General features: G+C 27.9%; 1 protein-coding gene across 1 annotated transcript; it reads right to left on the reverse strand.

Annotated features, from left to right (window-relative positions):
• Nucleotides 1-11,644: 11,644 nt before the first annotated feature.
• LOC107012876 (dof zinc finger protein DOF5.6-like) lies at nucleotides 11,645-13,748 on the reverse strand. Its single transcript, XM_015212837.2, has 2 exons — nucleotides 13,548-13,748; nucleotides 11,645-12,817 (listed from the first exon to the last, which is right to left on the reverse strand). Exons 1-2 carry the CDS (start codon nucleotides 13,596-13,598, stop codon nucleotides 11,858-11,860), a joined length of 1,011 nt encoding a protein of 336 aa, XP_015068323.1. The 5' UTR covers nucleotides 13,599-13,748; the 3' UTR covers nucleotides 11,645-11,857.
• Nucleotides 13,749-22,851: the final 9,103 nt, after the last annotated feature.

The raw sequence follows: 22,851 nt of genomic DNA on the forward strand, positions 1-22,851 counted from the left end.
TATAGTAGTAGAAGACTAGTAGTAATTGTATGACATATATATACACAAAACCACATGGATGGTTTGCTAGTGGGAGAGACAAAGGCATTACCTACTTGCATGGGTTAAAGTGGACGTACACAAAGCACCAAAAATGTAATTACAAATTTCAGGAAAAAAGTGAATGTACAATATCACAATTGTGGGTCACCTCATCCCACCCCCCACCCCCACACAATACATAGAGTGTATATATATATTCTCTTTTCTAGTCTGAACGGATTAAAATTTTGAATTTATGAGTTTTAATTTTTCTTAAAAAAGAAAGTTATTATGTTCTTGATAAGTTTCGATACATATTAAGTGTACTTTTAATATAAATATAAAGTCTATATTAGAGCTATTCTTACCGGCTCTATCTTATTATCAAGTGTGTTTTTCAATATATGATTTATTATTTTTTTCAACTAATGAAATTTGTATTATTAAAATTATTTCAGATTTAATTAGATGTCTTACGTTTGAATCGGACAATTAAGGAGGAATAGAAATTAGGTCGGTCAATACTCAATCAACTTCAATATCAAATAAATAAACACAAAAAAACATAGTTAATGAAAAGAGAAATTATTTTTTCTTGGACTTTATTAGATGTATCATTGTCCATTTGTTTATAAGAGTCTTATGCTAAAATATGTTCTTTCTTTACGCTTTGGAGAAAATGGAGAAATAGAAATTGGAGAGAAGTCGAATTTATATTTTTAATAGAAAAGGGTTTAAAATACTCTTAAAGTATTGAAAATGGTATAAAATTACTTTTCATTCACCTATTGGCTTCAAAATGTCATTCTCATCCACCTATTGACTCCAAAATACTTTCTCATCCACCTTTGGGTTTAAAATTGACCACTTATTTAATTGTTTTAAAATTAAACTCTTTAAATATTTTTTAAAATACTTGGCGTTCAACTATTGGTTATAATTTAATTTATTAATATAATTTATAACCCACTACCCACTCATTACTAACTAAACCCCACCCAATTAATAATTCAATTATAATATCAAAATCGTCATAAACACTACTAAAACACGATAAAATTGTAGATTCCTGAAAATGACATCCAAAATTACTCGAGTCCGAATCGAAGCCCCAGTTAAATTTAGGTTGAGCCGCTTATTTAGGAGGAGACTTTCAATAGGATTCTCTTTCAAGATTGAATTAGAAATTTATGATTACAGGTAAAGAAGTAATACATCTCGAATAAATTCATGCACTTTTTTTAAATATAATTTTATAAATATTTATGATTTGTTTTAAAACCTTTAATATATTATTTTGAAAAAAAGTTTCCTATGAAGTAACATCACATAATTGAGACGTAAGAATAATTAAGATGAACATAGTCAGACTTTTAAGTTTATCGGTAATTTACTTCTATAGATATTTTCGCCTCAAATTTTAAAAAACATTCAATTCGCACTAGCTTTTCTTTTGTTGCATTAATAATATGACGGATTTATTAATTTGGAGGGATTTAATTGGTAATGGGTGGGTAGTGGATTGAGTTATAAATTCTACTAATAAGTTAAATTATAACAAATAGTTGAGCGCCACGTATTTAAAAAAATATTTAAGTTAAATATAAAACCATTAAATAAGTGGTTAATTTTGAACCAAAAGGTGGATGACAAGGGTATTTTGGACCCAATAAGTGGGTGGGAAGGGTATTTTGAAGCCAATAGGTGAATGTAGGGTAATTTTGTATACTTTTAAAATATTTTAGGCCCTTTTCCGTATTTTTAAATATTAAGTCAAGTCATCTCAAATATACTTATAACTAGTGTGATATTAGTAATTTTGTATTAAGGATGTAAAAAAAAATAATTTTAAGGTCTTACCTATCTCTAAACCTTATGTATATAATTTTCCAATCTTTTAATATCTCCTATGTTTGAATCTTATTTCATTTATATATATACACTTTTTGTTATATATTAGTTGTCTTATTAATTTTTCCAAACAATTTTAAAAAGTAAAGAACCTTTTTTGTATGACATTTTTATCCTTTTTCCACCTATTACACAACAAGTAATCCCAAAAATCTAAAAGTAAGTTATTCATGTCCCTTAAATAAACTCGTAATGGATAAGTTAAAGTTATAAAACCCATTAAAAAGTAACCATTTTGAGGAACGTAACAATGTTTTCAGATACTTATAAACGGAAAGTGACAAAAGATACGGAATAGATGAAGTAAATAAAACTTAAATTGTGATTGGTTCTAATTTTTGATCAGACATATAAATAGGGATTGGTGGAGTACATTTGATTATTATTATTATTATTATTATTATTATTATTATTATTATTGCAAGAGAATAAATATGTTTAAATTATTCTAGAAGAATGACTAAAGTAATATTAAATTAATTAATTCATAAGTATGTATCTTCCAGATTATACTCTCACCACAGTTAAAAATATTTACCATTATACTTAATTAATTTTGTTACATTGCAAATATATATACTAATTAATTACTTACTTTATAAGAGAAATAACAGGACTCAAAGTCAACTTCGATTCAAAGTGAATTTTGAATCCTCTAATATAAATGACGATGTTAACCCTCTAATTTAGTATTTTAGAAAATTCTCTAAAATTTACGTACGTAGATAAGAAAAGTTAGAAAGAAAGAGTTATATATATCAATTAATCTTTTAAGTTTGGAATCAACAGGGAAAAAAAAAAGAATTCAAACGGGCACATCAATTTTCTTTTTAATCAAAAAAGTAAAATTACATCGTTACTTAACAACATTAATGCCGTTACTAAAAGGGTTAATCACAATACCTTTCCGCCCCGGAATGGGTAAGTTTCTTCATTCATTTTGTTTTAATTTATGTAGCATCATTTGTGTATGAAATTTGTTGCGATCTTAAATATGCATAAGATTTTTGTAGCTATAAAAACATATCAGCTATAAAAATAAAAATTTTCATTTTGAAACAGACTAATAAGAAAATGAAATTTTACATACATCCAGTGTCATGAATTAATTATATCTTATCTCTATTTATTTTTTTCAAATTATAAAAAAATCTTAATTTTTATAGAATTTGAATACATTCCGAAAATATTGCGATACATTGTGTCCCAGATATATCACTCAATGCTATCGCATCTCAACTTTGTATTCGAGAATAAAAAAGAGTATAAATTTTTGTTATTTTTTAAAATGATTGTAAATTTTAGAGAATATAATAAAATTAACAAATGTAAAACGTTTGTTCATGTCAGCTGAGGAAACAGTGATGTCATGTGTCACCTCGTCGATGAATCACATTCATCGTATTAAGTTGAATAGTCTCCTCTTTCTGGTTTCTGTCTCTTTTATATGTGTGGCCTGCACAACTCCTCAATAATATTCTCATACTTCAAATACCAGAATTTAAACATTTATAGTAAAACATAACTATTTTGTAACAATGAACACATACGCTCCTCAACAATTAACATTGTTTGCGCGCATTATTAGAATAAATTGTCTACATCAGATACAATCCTTCCACAAACCTTGTTGTATGTTGAATATTTTATGCACCGTACCAAACTGTCTTTTTACTTATAAAAAAAATCTCAACACCTAATTAAATCATTCATCTTGTTAAAGAATGATAAAAGTCTCACATCTGTGGTTAATAAGATGGGTGGACTTCTTATAAGGAGTTGGAAAATCTTCCTCGCTTTGAGCTAGCTTTTGGTGTGTGAGTCAGGCCTAAGAGCTAATTTCACATGGTATCAGAACAGGGTCCGTCTCACCCGATGTTGGAACCCCCATAATCAAAATCGCCTACGCACCATATGCTGAGCACTGAACATGAGGTGGGGTGTTAAAGAATGATATACCCTCCTCCCTTTGAGCTACCTTTTGGGGTCTTAAGACCTAATCCAACATCAAACGAACTCAAATAACATGTATACATAAACTTAAAGCACTTAAATTAATACTGAAACGTTTGGTGAGAGCGTAATAATGCGATCCACACGTGCATGAAGTGTTGTATGTTTACTGGTGATTCTTATTAATACTCTTATTTTGAAAATGAAGCCGATCAGTATCGAAATTAGAAATTCCATTATATACATATTTAAAATTTATAATAATTTTTTAACGAAAAATGTTCGAGATTGAGTGGGGAAGGAGGGGTTATTAGTAGTAGTAACTTTATAGAAGATAGAGAGAGGGAGGTTTGAAGAGAGTAGCTTTATTGGTAGGGTTAAGTTGTCGGGGCTCTACATATATACCAAATGAATAAAGGTAGCTACTGATGGATCTCTAATAACTTTATTTGATCCATCGATCGATGGCACGTGGGAGGGTGGCACATGTTTACAAGAAAAATGAAATGATGAAGATGATGAATTTCATGATCATATATTATTATTATTATTATTAGTATTATTTTTGCTTCTGCAGAATCTACTGCTTGGAACCTTTATATTTGTGGGTCCATTCTCCATGTGGCTTTCCACCATTTTGTTTCATCATGTGCCTTACCCCGGCCAGACTTGGTTTCAACTTTAACATTAAAATTAACAAAAATAATATTTTCGTAGTACCCAATCAATTGAATTATTAAGATTATATAGATAGGCTTAAGTTTGCTAAGAGAAAAAAATATTGTGTTACCCCAATCAATTGAATTACTAAGATTATATGAACGATTTAAGTTTGCTAAGAGAAAAAAAATTGTGTTATTAAGTGCATCACTCTAGAGTATCAAATTTTTTATGACTATGTTCTTCATTTGCTAGAAAATTAACACACCACTTTGTGTCTATCTGAATATGTTTAAGTGTGGCCTTGGTGGCAACTATAACAATATATTCAATATGACCTAAAAGAATAAGTATGTGTGTATCCTTTGGTACCATTATCTAACAAAGACAGAGAGAATGTTTATCGAAAAATTTCAGACTCAAATAACGCAAATAGAACATGTAGAAGAGGAAGCATTTCATAACAAAGGAAAACTAAAACCATGTGATAATCAAAGCGCAAGACGAGAATAATAATAATATAAATCACAAGACAAGTCTGGTCGCTAGCTGATCTTCAATAAATATCTATAATCTTCAATAATAGGTCAAAGCTGTAAATGGTGTTGATATGTCCTCTCATTAATAAGTAACGTTTTAAGTTGATTAAGCAATATGTATCATCTATATATGTAATATTGTACTTTATTAATTTGTTATTGTAGACAAGTCGAAGAAAAAAGTTATTTCTAATATATAAACTAATTTAAGTAAAAGAGAACAAGAGTGCATCTATTTTATCCCCAAAATATGACATGTCGAGAATAGTGCTTATAAGATAGAAATGGACGATAGGAATGTTTTACATGTTATGGAGGCTGCCCCCACCAAATTAAATTATTTTCATTTTTTAAAAAAAATACCATTTTATATCAGATGAAAAGAGATAAATAATAATTTCTTTAAATAGCATCGCACAATTCTTTCAATGTAATTATTTGATTTTTGACATGAAGATGAAGATTTTTTTTAATTGAGAAAGATGTGGGATGTAACCATTACATTATTAATTAACTAAAATATGAATCCTCGTTTAACAACTTACAATAATTGGAATAATTACTTATAGTCTAAGATATAATGATTAAATTTGTTTTATAAGTTGTTGAATATATATAAATCAATGAGTTCTTTAATTTGTCTAGGACAAAAAATGAAGCGTTAGGTATATAAAGTCCAAGGGCCTAGTTAGAGAGAAACCAATAATTTCCATTGTAGTTGGAATAAAAGGAGATAAATAGGGACAATATGAAGATGGAAAAATAATTGAAATAATTAAAAATCAAGTCAAATGAAAGTGGCCTTTCTAACATAAATAAAAATAAAATAAATAAAGGAGTCAATCTTTTCATCCTTGTTTGGTTGAGTTTGGGAAAAGGAAAAAATTAAAAGAAAAAAAGATGGTAGACTTTTTATGTGTTGTTGCTATTAAAATAATTATCTTGTGATTTAGATAATGACATCTTCTTAGAAAAGGCTATATGCCAAAGTACATATATATACATATGTTTAATAATTCCAAAGAAAATTAAAGAACTCATTAGTATAAATTACATTTTTAAAGGGGCAATTAGCAAACAAAATTAAAGGTGCAAAAAATGGAAAAGGAATGCATGTTCATGTCATGATTTGATACAAGTAGCTAGAGACCTTCTACCAATTCTCATGTTGTCTTTCTATATAATTTCATATTTTAATATATAATTAATAATATATTCAGTATAAATTTATAAGTGAAATCAAGAGAAAATGAAATATGTAAAGACTTTCTTTTTACTTTCATGAGACAAAAATATTGTTTTTAACTTGTAAATTTAGTTAAAATTTTCAATTATCATGTTGTCTTTTTACAGATTCAACACATTGAATAAAGACAATTATTGAAGGGTCAAATACTATTGTAACATTATTGAGTGGCATCATATTAAGTGACTTTACTTGTTTTCACTCGGATCAATCGTATATATGATCTAAATAATTGAATTATGTCGGCAATATATATATGAAAAAATTGTTTAAATACATAAATTACTTTTATTATTTCTCTAAAATTTCTTATCATTAAAAAAATAACAAAAATTTATACTTTCTCTTACTCTTAGCTACATCACTTTACACGGTATATCAATTATATAGATCACTTTACATGATGTATGAGACGCAGGCGTGCGATGTACCAAAACACTGAGTGATATATGTAAAATCGAGATGCAAATATATCAGAACGTTTAGTCATATATCCAATAATCGAAACGTCATGTATCGGAATGTTCGGGATGTATTTCATCAAATTTAAGGGTTTTTATAATTTTTAAAAAATAAAAATAGAATATAATTAGCTTTTTAACACTATATTATTTATTGTCACACAATATATATACATATCACGACAAGAAATGAGATTTAATTTTTTGTGACGACCACAACTAGGGTTTTTGTGATAACACAATAATATTGCTATAAAGATAATAGTTGTAATGGTGACTATATTCAAGTGATCAAAAAAAGTTAACGATTTTTCTACTTTCTATGGTGTCTTTATTCATCATAAAAAGTCATATTTCATTATTAAATATACTTGAATTGCCAATAGGATATGTCAAAATATTATGACCTCTACTTACTTAAATATCATGTTGCAGTATATGATTATTTCACCTAATAATTTAAATTGTTAAAAAAAACTTATTTATATTAATAAATTATAGTTTTAGAATTATTTTATTATTAAATATTAATCGAGATACATGAAAATCAAACTCATTAAAGGAAATAGAGATTTTGGTGGGTTAAAAATTAGGAGCTCCAATTAATATATAATCACTACTCACTAGCTAGCTTTCATTATGCACCATATATTACTATACATATGTGTGACATAAATCATGTCCATTAATAATCCATTAGTATCAAATGGACAAGGATTATATATAGACATGGAACCCGATTTGGAGTTTATGAATTTTTAAATTATTTCTAAAAAGTCTCACAGCTAATTTTTATAATTGAATTTTATAATTAAATATATTTATACATCTTTAACAGATTTCCTAATACATATATAAGGTCTAAGCAATTTCACTAAGAAATATTAATATCCACGGTAATTTAATTTTTCATTTCCGTTCCTCTAACTTTTGCTCGATATCTAATATTGTAACTCCGCCCCGAAGACAAAGCACTTGAGAGCGAAGGACATGCTTTGCCGAAAGAGAAAAAGGGAATGGATAGTGTAAAAGCTGGAAAGTCTGCTTAAAAAAAAATTACTACTAGCTAGCTAAGTACTCCTACTTGCTTTGCTTTATTATATTTTCACTAATTAATATTTACTTCTAATTAATAAGCATGGTTATAACTTATATATGTACTGTACTTTAAATTTTGTGTATGTTTAATTAACTGCAGAAAGTAAATATTATGAGTTGTAAAGATGAATTATAATGCAAGTAGACCACAAGGCCAGGTGACTTTATGAGGTTGACTTATAAAGGAACTTTTAATGTTTTTCTTCGTTACTCGTAAATGATTAATCGATCTGAGCTGTAGTGCATTGGTGAAATTGCGCTACACTATTAATTAGAGATCTCGAGTTTAAGTCAGGAAATTATGTTGAAAGTGTTACTCTCGAATGAATCCTGTAATGCATGATTCAAATTTAATCGAGATTCTAATATGAGTTATAAATATTTGAAAAAACAAAATTAAAAGAACAGCTTAATTATTATTCTGACAAAATATCTTATAAAGGGAAAAGACAATAACAAGTGTGGGTGATGAAGAGATTTGGATTAAAGCTGTTTTGGATCATCAATGCCATATGCTTTGGATCAATAACCATCTAATAATATATATTTTTAAAAGCTGTGATGTATGGCATGCAAATGACAACTAGCTTATCAGTTCGTTTACACCTTTTTTTTTTGTCTAATGGTCCATATCTTCCCTTTTTGTTTGGACTTATATTATTAAAAAAAGTTTAATCTTAAACTAATGTTAGTGATTATTAAAGGTGGACAGTCTCCTATTTGAGAGTTTTAAAATGAGTTAGAATTAAAAAAAAATGGATCATGACTCAAAAGGTTTTATTTAGTCATGATGAAATGGTGAACTTGGATTTAAATAATACTTTTTTTTATTTCAATTTATTTATATGATTTTGATTTGAAATATAATTTAAGAAAGTAAAAAATTATCAAGTCAATCAATCCAATTCAAAATAATTTTTTTCATGTTTTCATATTTTTAAGAAATTTAATTACCTAACAAGTCAAAATATATTGTTTTTGTTTCTTCTTTTCTTCTTTGGTTTTATTGATCAAAATAAGTAATATATGTTCCAAATTAACTTCCATGATTATTTTACTTCATGTTTTTTCGCGATCCTCATAAGAGTTTTTCATCTTTTTGCTTTTTGGCTGATTAGAACTTACAATCTTAGGATTGAAAGTAAAAAATATTTACTAACCGAGCAAGTCTCCATTTGGGTTTGTTGTCCATGTTACAAATTCTAGGCAAAAATGCTAAATTTGATGTCTAGTTATCTAGACAAACCGAAGACTGAAAAGTTCTTCAAAGATACCAATAAATAGTATTTTTTTCAAATAAGATTTTTCGTTTAAAGCTTTCACTTTGTTTTCATCTATATAATGTGTATAACTTGAAATATTAAAGTTTCAACAGTTTGTTAAAGATAAGAAATAGATATAAGCTATGCTGCTCAGACTCCAAAATATTGACGGATGTGTGTTGGATCGTATTTTTTAAGGATACGATACAAGTGCGTCATCAAAATCCGTGAGTCCGAGCAAGGATATAAGTCTGTTGCCAAACTGGGCTAGGACCCAAAGCTTCATAAGTATATGGGCCTTAAAAAATTGGGTACCCAATTTCTTCACAAATGTGAAATAGAGATAACTGGGCCTTGAGAGAGTGGTTACTGGGCTAAGAATCAATGGTCTATATATTAGATAGGGCAACTTTTACGTATAAAAAACATAAAATTCATATTTGTATGATATAGCAAAGTTTACATAATTACACTCCATAGCTAACATATAAATGTATAATTCGCTATACATATACAATTAAAGCAAATGGTATAAAACGAAAAAGAGAAAGAGACTTGGGCAGAGAATTGAATAAAATGAAGTGTATAAAACGAATTGTATAATTATAAGTGTATAGAACAACTATATACAATTTGAGTTTGTATAAAATAAGAAAGAGAGAAAGACAAAAGAGACTTGGGCAGGGAATATACAATTGAATCGAATTGTATAAAACGAGAAAGAGAGAAACTATATACAATTTGAATTTATATAAAATGAGAAAGAAAGAAAGACAAAAGCTGACCAAAAATATATGTATTTATACAATTTCCTCTCGCTTTATACAAACACAAACACATTTTATACATTTGTATTTGTGTTTGTATAAGGATATATAATTTTTTAAGAAAAATCGGATTTGGGGAGAGATTTTAGGAAAAATTGAAAGAAATTGGGAGAGTAAAATAGCTAACAGATTTGTATAAAAGTAGAGGGTGGGCCACAACCAATTAAAAATAATTGATTTGGAAAGAAATTTTAGGGATAAATGAAAGAAAATGGGAGAGAAAAGATAGGGAATGAATTTGGATAAAAATGAAGCTTCCGCGCTTGATGAGTGGCTCCGAACCAAATGGCAAAATTTGTGCAAAATTTGCTACGAAATACAAATGTTTTAAACATTAGCTATAAAATTTATTTTGATTTAAATATTTGCTATTATGTACAATTTTTCCTATTAGATATTATAGTTACAGTTTAAGAGAGTCGTAAGTTGCGGCTATAGTTTTCTCAATTTTTGTTGTTTGCATGATTTGTATGATTCGATTCCTGATTATATTAATCCAGAATTTCGTATATACTTACCCTATTTGTATATTCGCAAGCAAAATATACAAATGGAGAACAAATATACAAATTGTTATTTCTTAGCAAATGAAACTATAGCTATAAAGCGCAATTATCATAATTATAATTATAAAATTTTATTATGTCTATTATATTTGCTATTTCTAGAGAATGTCTCTTCTAAAACATGAGGGATAATTATATAAAACTCTTCACAAATTTGGGATAGGGGAACGGAGAAGGAAATTACAAAGTGGGGGAATTAAACTCTCCAAAACAAAGTAGAAATTTAGATAATTTACCAATTAAACTACCAAGATTTCTCGAATGTTGAATAGTTGAAATTCAGAAAAAAAAAATTGATAAAACAAATTTAGGCAAATATGTCGTAGATGCGCAACACGAGTTTTTTTTTTTTTTTTAATCTCATTCATGTATGACTAAATCATTTTTTAATTTAAAATAGATAGACTTGTTTTAAAAAATTAAACAACATGTATTATTTATAGACCTATCAAACCTCATAACATTCCTTATAGACATCCCTGAACTTGTTTATACTTTTTTGAGCCCCTCCCAATTAAGTTAGGATACGATTAGTAGTTTGTTTTTTCTTTTATATATCAATGATCATGTACAAAAATTGGGATATCAAACTTAGTTAAATTATACTTTATTTTATAATATATATGAATAATCAAAGTGGACTGGCTTCTTTTTTTAAAAAAAAATAAAAAAACAATTTAACTCCAACGAAATCAAATTCCAAACAATTTAAAATGAAGAATACCGGAGGAAAGGGTTGTACACACCCGTTTCACACTTATATTTATCTAATTCGCGTAGGTATAGATGTTCTAAAAAAGAAGAATATTTTTGAAATTTCTGATTTTTAAATTCGCGTAGACATAGACATTCTAAAAGAGAAGAATATTTTTGAAATTTCTGATTTTTAAAGTGTTCGTTTTTTTTTTCAATTATAATAAACCTAGAAATTTATAGTTAAATTATATTATATCTTTAACTTTTTAAATCAGACAAATATTATCAAAAAGAAAAAACATCACATAAAACATAACTAAAAAAAGCATCAAACTAACTTTGCGGATATATATATATATATATATATATATCTTAAACAGTCTTACAAAATAAAGATTTGAGAATAACTAAAAAGCAAATTTTAATAGTAAAATCTGGACTCTTACAATATCTCCTCTTCACACCAAAAGTCCTCAACATGGATTAAAAAAAAAAGTTAAAAGAGCAAACACACTTTTCACACCAAAAAGGAGTTTATACAAAATTTAACCAACAGGTAAATACTCTTTAACTTGCAATCATAGCATTAACATGAAACCCTAAACTTAATTAAATTTTCAAACTAAAGGATTTGTTGCTGATGATCCATAACAATTACCATTCATCAAACCCGTCCAAGATCCTAGGCCACCATTACCAGAATAATACCCAAATGGTGATTCTTTGTTGCTGCCTCCTAATTGATCGTCATGCCATTCCAATGACAAAATTTTGGGATTTGGCTTCATTTCAACTGCATTAATATTTTGTACTTCTTCATGATGATTTTCATATGGCAACAACATTCCAAAATTATTCCCATTATTACTATCCATAATACTCGTTATTCCAAATGGATAATTTGTGGCAACAATATTATCATGATCATGACCAAATCCATTAGTAGTACTACTACCACTCATCATCATCATTCCAATATTATTATTATTATTATCACCATTCCCAAGAAATAAATCTTGGTTTAATCTTGAATTAGTAGTTATAGTACTACTACTTCCCACTAAAGCCTCGTACTTACTTTCCATAAAATCAATAATTGGGGCTTGATTTTCTAGCATGAAATTACCATGATGCCCAAAGTTAGTACTACTCATGAAGTGATGAGGAAAGGGCATTTCTGGAATGTTGTTGTTATTATTACTAGTAGTAGTAGATAAAGGTGTGCTTTCATTAGTATTAGTAGATGATTTTTTGGATGATACTTTTTTGTTCTTGCGGCAGCCACCACCAACAGGGATGTTTCTTAACGTGCCGCCTTTAGTCCAGTACCTACGACAAGTCTTGCAGAAGTATCTAGGTTGAGTGAGACTGTAATTGTTGTAGTAACAGAATTTTGTATGAGTAGAGTCGCAACGAGGACACTTGATGGAATGGTCATGTGGTGGTCTTAGTCTTCTTTGATCTACTATTATGGGCCTTGAACATGTCATTAAATTGTTAATGTGATCAGCACCAGATGGTGAAGAAGAAGAATCCATTCCTCCTCCTCCTCCTGCACAATCCTCGTGAATTGTGCCCTGACATAAATTTAAACAAGTAAAGCATATATGAGTGTAGGGACATGATGTCAGAGTTAACTCTTATCAACTATTCCATAGTACCCCAAAGGACATTCTTTTGTCGTCTATCTGTTTCGTATTAATTTATATGATATTATTTGAGTTAATAAATCTTAGACAAGCGTATGCATTATTATAAATAACTTTTGATAATATTAAAATTTTAAAGTTCAATTATTTTTAATACAGACTAAAAAAAAAAATATGTCACATAAATTAAGACTCGAACCAGAATTTAGAACTCATGACAATGCTAGAGCCTAAAGTTGTGCATTCCCAATGACCTACAAAGATTTTGTGAAGAATGATTTGTAGATTGTGTTTGACAATAATGGTTGCTCCCTTCATTTTCATTGATTTGGCAATTTCTAACTGGACACAGATAATAAAGAAATAATGAACTTTTTAAAAAAATTTATTTGTTAACATTATCTAAGTATATATATATAGCATTTGTCTTGCAACGAGACATTATTTAACAATACTTAAAAATTGAAAAATTCTAAGTGTTAGAAGTTTTTCATTTTTTCAGTAAGGAAATTTTAAATATGTCATGACATTTTTATAAATCTTGCTACATCAATTTCCGTCTGCACGGAGGGAGTAGCAACTACTAGTATATATAATCTTTCAAAGAAGTAATTGAACTTTCACATATATATACACACCGAAGTTAACAAGAAAATACCTGTAACCAGTCAGATGAATCCATGCAAACTTGTAGAGAAGTAATTCCCATTAATTCTTTTCAATTGCCAGAGCTATAGCTACAATATCTATGCAATTTTTTCTTCAAAATGTAACACACCAATTAGTATTTGTTCAGTTTGGACTCTTTTAAATAATTCTTATAAGTGGATAATAGACTTTAATTGGTAGTGTTAGAGAGAGGGCTGAATGAAAATGGGTGGTGAGATTGTGAATAAGAAGGAAGAAAAAGGCACCCCGTGGGGCCTGCTGTGGGGTGTACAATTGTACAACTTGCATCTCTACTAATTATTCATTAGTGGAGTAATTACTTACTAATTTAGTGTCTAAACTTCTTCCTACTATCTATCGTCGGTGACAACTATAACACTTTTTGCCAATACATGTGATCAGTTTAAGACGGTACTATATGTTATTCGTATATTAAATCGAAAGGAAGTTTATTAGAAATAATTATTTTATTATTCGATCGATCGGATATATTAGAGAATTGCGATTTGCGATTGGACGGATAGGATTTTGTTGATTTTTAGTTGTGGTAATATGAGGCGTTGATTGTGATACGATTTTTTAAACGTCAGATGAGTCTATGTCTGAGGTGACAAGTAGTTGGAGAGGAGAATATTTGGGTCGTCGATAAAGACCATATTATGGGCCCACTTAGCAAAATGAGCGGATAAACCGAAAGAGCACTCCATTTGTGGACCCGTTTTTGAATGTGGGGTGATATTTATGGACCCCTTTCCTACTCTTCTTACAAGCAAGGTATAAATTCTCTTATCAATGACGTGTCCACTCATCTATTCACCACGTGGGTTGCTAAATATATTGTGTTAGTAGTCTCTATATATATATGCTTGTTGTAACACATTGTCACATACCATGATAATAAGAAAGAAAAAAAATAGTATAATCGATCTAGGTTAACGAGATTGTCCCATCTTTAAACAGAAGCCTTAAGTTTGAGTTTTAGATATGAAAAGAATTACATTTGAAATGCTACATCATTAATTTTAATGCGTCTTGACTTTTCCAATATTTAATTAAAAATTTAATGTGAAATTACATTTATCTACTGTTTAACTTAGATTAGAGTAGTTATATACTATTTGAAAGGAACATTGAAATTCCAAAGAATGGTTATTGTCGTGAAGATCTAGATCAATTCATATATTGCTTAGTTAATTTCACAAATGATTTGTCTAAAATATGTAGAGGTGAAAATCGTATTTTTCAAATTTTACCTATATATTATTATTGTTACTGAAAATTTTACTACTTTGTTTGTATATGTCCAAAATTTAACACAAACAGACGGCTCCATTCATTTATATACATTGCGACATCACATGTTGCCATATTTGTACTTAATAAATTTGAGGAAAAAAGATCTCTTGTTCTTTTACGATTAAGATATTCTTTTATATAAAAATAAAAAATTAAAATACATAAAACTAAAAAAAAAAGTTTGCAATGCCTTAGTTCTACTTTTTGTCAATTAATTACTTACCAAAGGAAGAAAATAAAGAAATACTTATCAACGTAGCTTTCTTCTTCTGCAAATTAAAATACAAAAAGATAGAATAATAATCCTTTCCCCACATTTTGAAGCAAAAAAATTATAATTTTCTCAAATATAACCTTTCTCCCGCTTTTTCCGGGCCAAAATTGATCATAACTTTGTATTAAAAGGAAAATGAAAAAAAAAAACAATTTTAAAAAAATACGGTCAAATTCCAAGAAGGGTTCCTTCACTTTAGTGAATCAAACTTGCAAAAAGTAAAAGAAAATGCTAAGGCCTAAGAAGAGAGGACCAAAGTTAAATCTTTAAAAGGATAAATTAGTCATCTTTAGTTAACGTTACAGACACGCCTCGAATACTTAACAATGTTCAAAGTACAAAGAAAATTACTCCTATTATAAAGTTCATTAAAAAGAAAAAAAAAATGTCTCTGTAAAATATTAGATAGTACACCTGACAGTTTTTTGTAACTAAATCAATCATTAGATTGATTCAAATTTCAAAATTGTACCCCCAAAAAATATAATACACTGAAACAAAAATAATGTTTAGCGATAATAAATATTGATATTAATGTCTTTACTGATATTAATTAAGTGTTATTAAAGACTTAGAATTATATATAAAAAGTGCTAATTGTCGCTAAATATATATATATTTAATGACAATTAAAAATTAATTACAGCTAATAAATTTTTTTTATATTGTAGTCCTTCCTCTAAACTATTTATCATCTTAATTTTTTTAAGACAAATTAATTATTCTTCTTTGCATTTATCCTGAGTACTTGCTTTAGTCTATTTTACTTATTGTGTTTTATTTTCTACGCCCTTTATTTTAAAAAATAATTAACTAGAGGATACTAGCTCCTATTAATTCAAATACTTTTTTCTTTTGCACCATATTGATATCTTTTCATATTTATAACCAAGGGTAAAGCATTCTTATTAATTGTACCTTTATCTTTTTTAAAACTATAATTATTTTGGATCGTCTATCTTTAATAAAAATGACAAGTAAAATGGATCAAAAGGATTAGTAATTGTTCTTGAAAATACAAACACTCAAGTATGGAGTTATATTTAATAAAAAACATACGATTATGTTTTAGGCCATAAATAAAGATAAAATAATCAACGAAAGAAAAGTTTTAAATTTATTTTTTCTTAAAGCACATATAAAATGAATACGTAATCATAAGGCATTCATTTTCATTTCATTACTTACTAATTACTATAGTCTGTATATAGTACGAATTAGTACCATTTTATTTTCTGAATTGAGACACAATCATTAATTTAGTTAATGATTTTTCCTTTTCTGTTTCCTGTCGTATACTCTTTTTTTCTTGTCTCAAGAAGAAAACAAATAACGAAAATGATGGGTTTGTTGATTGTTTGAGCATTTTACATAATTAAATTGGGGTTTTACGTAGGACCAGGATTACTAATAAATCTAGCTAGTTGTTTAGTTTTGAATTTATACCAAAATAAGTATTAATTAATGTAAAGAAAGGGAAAAAGATACATCATTTGAAAGAGGGAAAAAAAAAAGGTAATTAAATGGGCAGAATTTCCTCTTGGATCTACAAAAAGGATTACTCCTTATTAATCCTTTATGTACTAAAGTTGCTTACTTGCTAGTGTACTGTAACATTTGTTAATAAGTACCATAAATCACATTTACTGACGCTCAAGAGTACGTTAATATTTTATTGATATAATACATAAATATGTCCTTAGTCTTGGCTTCGAATCACATTCATGTCCTTCAACTTTGGGTGTGCATAAGTACACACTTAAAATTGTATAAAGTTGAACAAATAGACACACATGTCCTACATGTCATCCTACATGTTAATTTTTGTCCTACGTGGTGTCCTACGTGTATTTTGCCATGTATGACTCATGTGTTTATTTATTTAAAAGTTGGATAGTTAAAGTGTCTGTTTGTGCATTATGAAAGTTGGAGATCAAAGTTAAAATTTAAAGTCAAATTTAGGGTCCAATATATGTATTATGCCTATTTTATTTGATAGCCAGTATGTCACATTCTTTTGGTATTTCCACAACGATACTTGATTTTGACGTGATTTAATTTGTGGTATCTGTATGAATACTTGATTTTGACGTCCTGATTTGGCTTGTTATGTAATTCTTTGTTATAGTTTTATTTCTTTACCCAGTTCATGACTACTTCATACGTATAATGTCTCAAGTTAGTTTTGATAAAGTTTTATTTTATGTATGTAACATCAGATGTTTCATATGTCCGAAGTTCAAAAACCTATAGTTGAATTTAATCATTTTTTGTCTCAATTTGAAGTAGAAATACATAGACTTCACTCCTATATAACTTAGTACATTATGTCAAAAGTTGATTTTGTCAACCTAACTTCAGACATCACATGTCTGAAAACAGTATATGTGCAGTCATTTTTAATAAATGGATACAAATTAAATAATGATGTCAAAATAAATTATCCCATGAAAATTTACCATTCTTTAACATGACATAGAGATTATGAGTTCAAATTTGATCATCACCATATCCTTGACCTACTAAGAAAAAAAATAAAAGTACTATTTACTTTTTTAGTCTGTTTAAAAGAAATATCTCTCTTTTCTATATAACTATTTAATTTCAAATTTTCAGGTAACATTTAATTATGACCATAAAATTTTTAATAAAAAAATTAAATTTATAACATTCAGAGTCTTATTTACATAAAGATGATTTCAGCTTTAAAATAATATTCCTCAATACGGTGTTCTAATTATAGTTTAACTCTGTAAATGCATCTTTTTGTTTGAATTTGAAGAATATATAATACTTCCTTTATACTATCGATCGTACGTTCAATTATATTTATGGGTTTGCTTCTCATTCCTTCCTTTACTACAAAGGTTAAGACAGAAAAAACATGTTAACTTTTTCTTGAATCTCAGTTTCTTAAATCTCCCGCTTCCACCTACAGTAATAATTTCAAAAGTTATGCTGTTTGTAAATTCTAAACAATCTTCATACTTAAGCTGTAAAATATTCTCAATCGATAACGATAACGAAGGGCACAGCTGGCCTATGCATATAGTATTGTACTACTCTATTTTGATTTCATGATTTTAGTGTTTGATTCGTTTTGAATAAGTGTGCCCACTGCTCAAAAGTTGATCTGTGAAAACTTTAAAATGAAATGATTTCATCTTGCCTTTCTTCCCATGCAAGATTGTCTCGTTGCATGGTAAATTGACAAAAAGATAGAGAGAATAATATTGGATTGCAAGGTTGTCATGACTTAGATATGTGCATGGCAATTATGATGGACCATCTCAATATTAAGGATATGTTATTTGTCTATGAAGACGGAATCAAAGATTATGAGTTTGGAGGTTCTAGATTTTAGAGAAAAAAAGATTAATAGTGGGGTTTTGAATCTATATATTTATATAATTTTTGTAATACAAATATAGAGTTTATAAAAAAAGGCTAGTGAATTTGTTTGAACACGTAGCTCCGCCTCGTATGCACTCATCATTACATCATGCTTGTCTTTTTGGCTTTGAACTTGTGATCGTGCAGTGTAGCTCATGCGAATCTAAAAAAGAATAGGGACAGTTTTGGATAGGACCACGTTCTTTGCCCTACTCACTTCCCTTTTTATATTTCATTATAATATAATTGTTCATACTTGATACTACTAGTCCTGGACTTGGACGAAAAGATTGTTTGCAAATTATCGAACATAGGAGTAGTTAAACTTATGGAACTCTGAAGGAATTTAGTTCTTGTTTATAGAGCGATGGTTAGGTCAATATTGTTGAATGAGTAAAGTGTTACAAGTAATGATAGTGTTTATGTTCAAAGTTAAAGATAGAGTGTATCAGAGATTGTTCAGATGGATGTGTGAACACTATCATGAGCAACAAAGTTATACGTGGCAGGATAAAATGACATTTGTGTGACAGACAAGACGATAGAAGCGAGACTAAGATGGTTTAATTTGGAAAAGTGAAAAGGATGTGTGTAGATGCACCAGTTAGGGTGTGTATAGAGATAGAGGTGGGCCCAAAAAAATCAACACGCGAGGGTGATTAGACAAAAGACGTGATGTAATATGACACTTCTTCGACTTGTTGAAGATATGACCTAAATAATAATGTGTATATGGAAGTGAAGAATTAGACTAGAGAATTAATAGATAGCCGAGTACAATCACCAGTTAGGGGCTAGCCTAATATCCTCTTGTTTGATTAATACTACTCCTTCTGTCTCTATTTACTTGTTCATACTTTTTCTTTTATTTATTCCTATTCACTTGTCCATATTTTCTATTTTAGTTGTCCCTATTTACTTGGTCATTTTGACAAATCAATAAATGACAAAAAAGAATTCCTAGTATACTTTTATTTAAACTTCTTGAAAATTTCTAAGTTTTAATTCTCATGCTTTTTGAGACCATAATTAATAAGGATAAAATTGTAATTTTATCGTGCTAATTACTGTTATGCTAATATGTGTGTCATTTCTAAAGTGGACAACTAAATAGGACGGAGGAAGTAGTATTAAGTACTAATCGCATAATTTGGTTTTCTTCAATGTTTTTTTCGTTGTGTTGCTCCATTTTACTTTATACTATGATATCGTGTTATCATTTAATTTTGTTATCTTCTTGCCATCCTTTTTCGCATACTTCGTTTTTTTAGTTAGAAATCTACTGAAAATTATTTAACTAAATCCAAAAAGATACAGATAATAAAATCCATTTTATCCTTCCAAAACCTTATTCATAAAACTGCACTTATATATAATGTTATTATTGTCAAATCTAGTCCATACCTCAAAGCATGATCTTATTTTAAACCTGAGATTTGAGATTTGAGTCCTAATGTAAAAATGAGATTAGGCTCCTCTTCATTTCTCTTTTTTCTGTTTTCCCAAGTTTCTATTTGGATTAATGACACATGTCATAGGTTAAAATTAATGTTTAAGATTTAATTTTTCAAAATAAACCTCTAACCATGATTTAGTTGATAAATATATTATATATCAAGTATCAAAATTATTATAATCTCACAATCTTAGCAACATATTATTTTGTCCATATTATTTTTGTAAAAAAGTTTTCTTCCTATTATTTCTTTTTATGTAGGATCTTTTTTTTATTTTTATTTTTTTTTACAAAAAGATTACAATAAAAATATTATATAAAAGAAAAATGAAAAAAAAGATCCTATGTAAAAAGAAATAATAGTAAGAAAACTCTTTTTACCTATATTTATGTACAAAATAATATGTTGCTAAGATTGTGAGATTATAATAATTTTGATACTTGATATATAATATATTTATTAACTACATCATGGTTAGAGGTTTATTTTGAAAAATTAAATCTTAACAATTTATTTTAACCTATTACATGTGTCATTAATCCAAATAAGAACTTGGGGAAAATGGAGAGAAGAGAAATGGAGAGGAGTCGAATGAGTAAAATTATATTTTTGTACTTTGAAAGAATATATATGAGCTTAGCCTATAAAAATCTTCATTTTTCCTACGAGTATATATTTCTCTCTGTCTTTTTTTTTTACTACAATAACCTATACTTCTTTTTAATGTATCTGGTGCCGTTGGGAATTTGGAATTAATTGCAAGTTTTTTTTAAAAAATAAAAATTTCTTTGTATATATTTCAAATATTTTAAATTGTTAATTATTATGATTTATAATACTTTTACATAATTTTTAAATATGAATTTAATTAATAAACTTAAGATTTTATATTTGAATTCACGATTAAAAATTAAAAATTTCAATTTCAAAATTTTAAATTATACCACCTCCGTTAATTTCTTCACAGGTTATAGCCCGTCCATATGTTTAGAATGGATCAGATATGACATATGAGCCAGGCCCATGTCAAACAGTGAGAACTAAGATAATTATTTGGAAAAAACAATATATGTAAGTAGATAGATATTCCTACGTATCTATTAAACCACACCAATACTTTAAAATAATTATATCATAGCACCCACACTTAATAATCTCCTCGCAAACGGGTTTTTGAAGTGATTTTTTTTCATTCTGAGATTATAATGCTACTCTCATATGCCATATCATTATTAAAATAATTACATCAATTCATTAATTTATAAATACATACCTCCTCTCCCTGCACTCTCTTTCTTCTTCCTTATTGTTCACCATTTTAACCTTCAATTCTTTTTTTTTCTTTCTTCTTCTTCTTCACTATTCAACAGTTTTATTTTAAATAACTTTAAAGAAGAATAATCATTATAATATTTCCATTATCTTCTTCTAACGCTTCCCACAAATTTATTCTCTTAAAATTGATTTTTTTGAAAGCTAATTTTTTTTCGTGACAACTCAAATAAGAAATGAAAATTTCATAAGAAAGTTGATTCAAAAAAATATAAATTTTATGAGATATGTTTGAATGGATCTAGAAATCAAAATGGGCAACTCAAAATAAGAAAGTTTTACATTTGCAAAATCAAAATCAATTATATATAGTGAAATTGACGTAAAAAATGACATTGATATTAAATTTTACGGGTTATTAAAGGATTAGCTAGTGAAATAAAAATAGCGGATATATAGAGCTGGGGATGAAGATAGATGCAGTGTTTCAATAGAGAAAGAGGTGTATTGAGGAAGATAATAAATTTTTTTTAAAAAAAAAAAAACAAAAAATTCATACATAAGAAGATTTACATATTTTTTCACGCACTTTTAGAAGAGTACACTCACTCTCGTTATCATGTCATCTTTTGGAGGGTGTTTAAATCACTTAAAAGATGTTAAAGGGTATCTAAATGCCCATGTAATTTAAGTGTTAAAGTAGGTTGTGCTGTCAAATTTAGAGTTTTTTTTTATATGCTCACATAGAAAGACACAAAGTTAGAATGCACTCTTATCAGAGACGGATCTAGGATTTGAAGGTCAGTGGTGTCACAACGTTCAAGTTAGATAGAAGGACCGCTTGTTTTAATTTTGGGTTACAAACTCAGGTTATTAATTTTTTTTATTTTTATAAACAAATCGATCAAATGTGCATAAAGGAATATTTTCTTTTAGATATTATGTAATCGGAAATAACTAAACAATTCAATTTTTATTTTCTTTTTGGAACTAGATGTCTTATTCGCTGAAACTTTGAGAGAAAAAATTAAATTAAAATTTGAGCTTGTATAAATCATTTAATAATATTAACATAATATATTCATCTTCCATTGACTTTATGTGTTGTTGGAGATATATAGTTGGGAAAGAATAAAAATTGTAATTTCATCCTATTCATCTTATTTAGCAAAAACGTCGGTGAAGATCGAAAGAACCTTTAAATTAAAAAAAATAAAATTGAAACTTATGTTTTCTAAAAAAACTACTATTTAAAGTAATATTCATTTGACGCTCATAATTCATTACTCACAAAATTGATTAAAAAAATAATACATTACACTCATATCAATAGATTAATAATTAGTGCTTGAGAAAGTCTAAAAATTAAAAACTAATTGTGAAAAGGGGTCAATTTGAATTAATAAAGAATAGTAAATAAATAAGAATGAATGGAGAAAAAGAAAAGAAAAAGAAAAAAAGGAGCAAGCTAAATAAATAGATGTTGCTGCAGTTCGAACCGGCGTTGACAAGGTGGCAAAATCTCTCATTTGCCAATTGGGCTATTCCATAGTACAATCACTTGGTGGCAAAAGTATTACATATTTAATTTTATATATATA

This window comes from Solanum pennellii, chromosome 3, assembly GCF_001406875.1.
Source record: "Solanum pennellii chromosome 3, SPENNV200".
Classification (NCBI taxonomy): Eukaryota; Viridiplantae; Streptophyta; class Magnoliopsida; order Solanales; family Solanaceae; genus Solanum; species Solanum pennellii.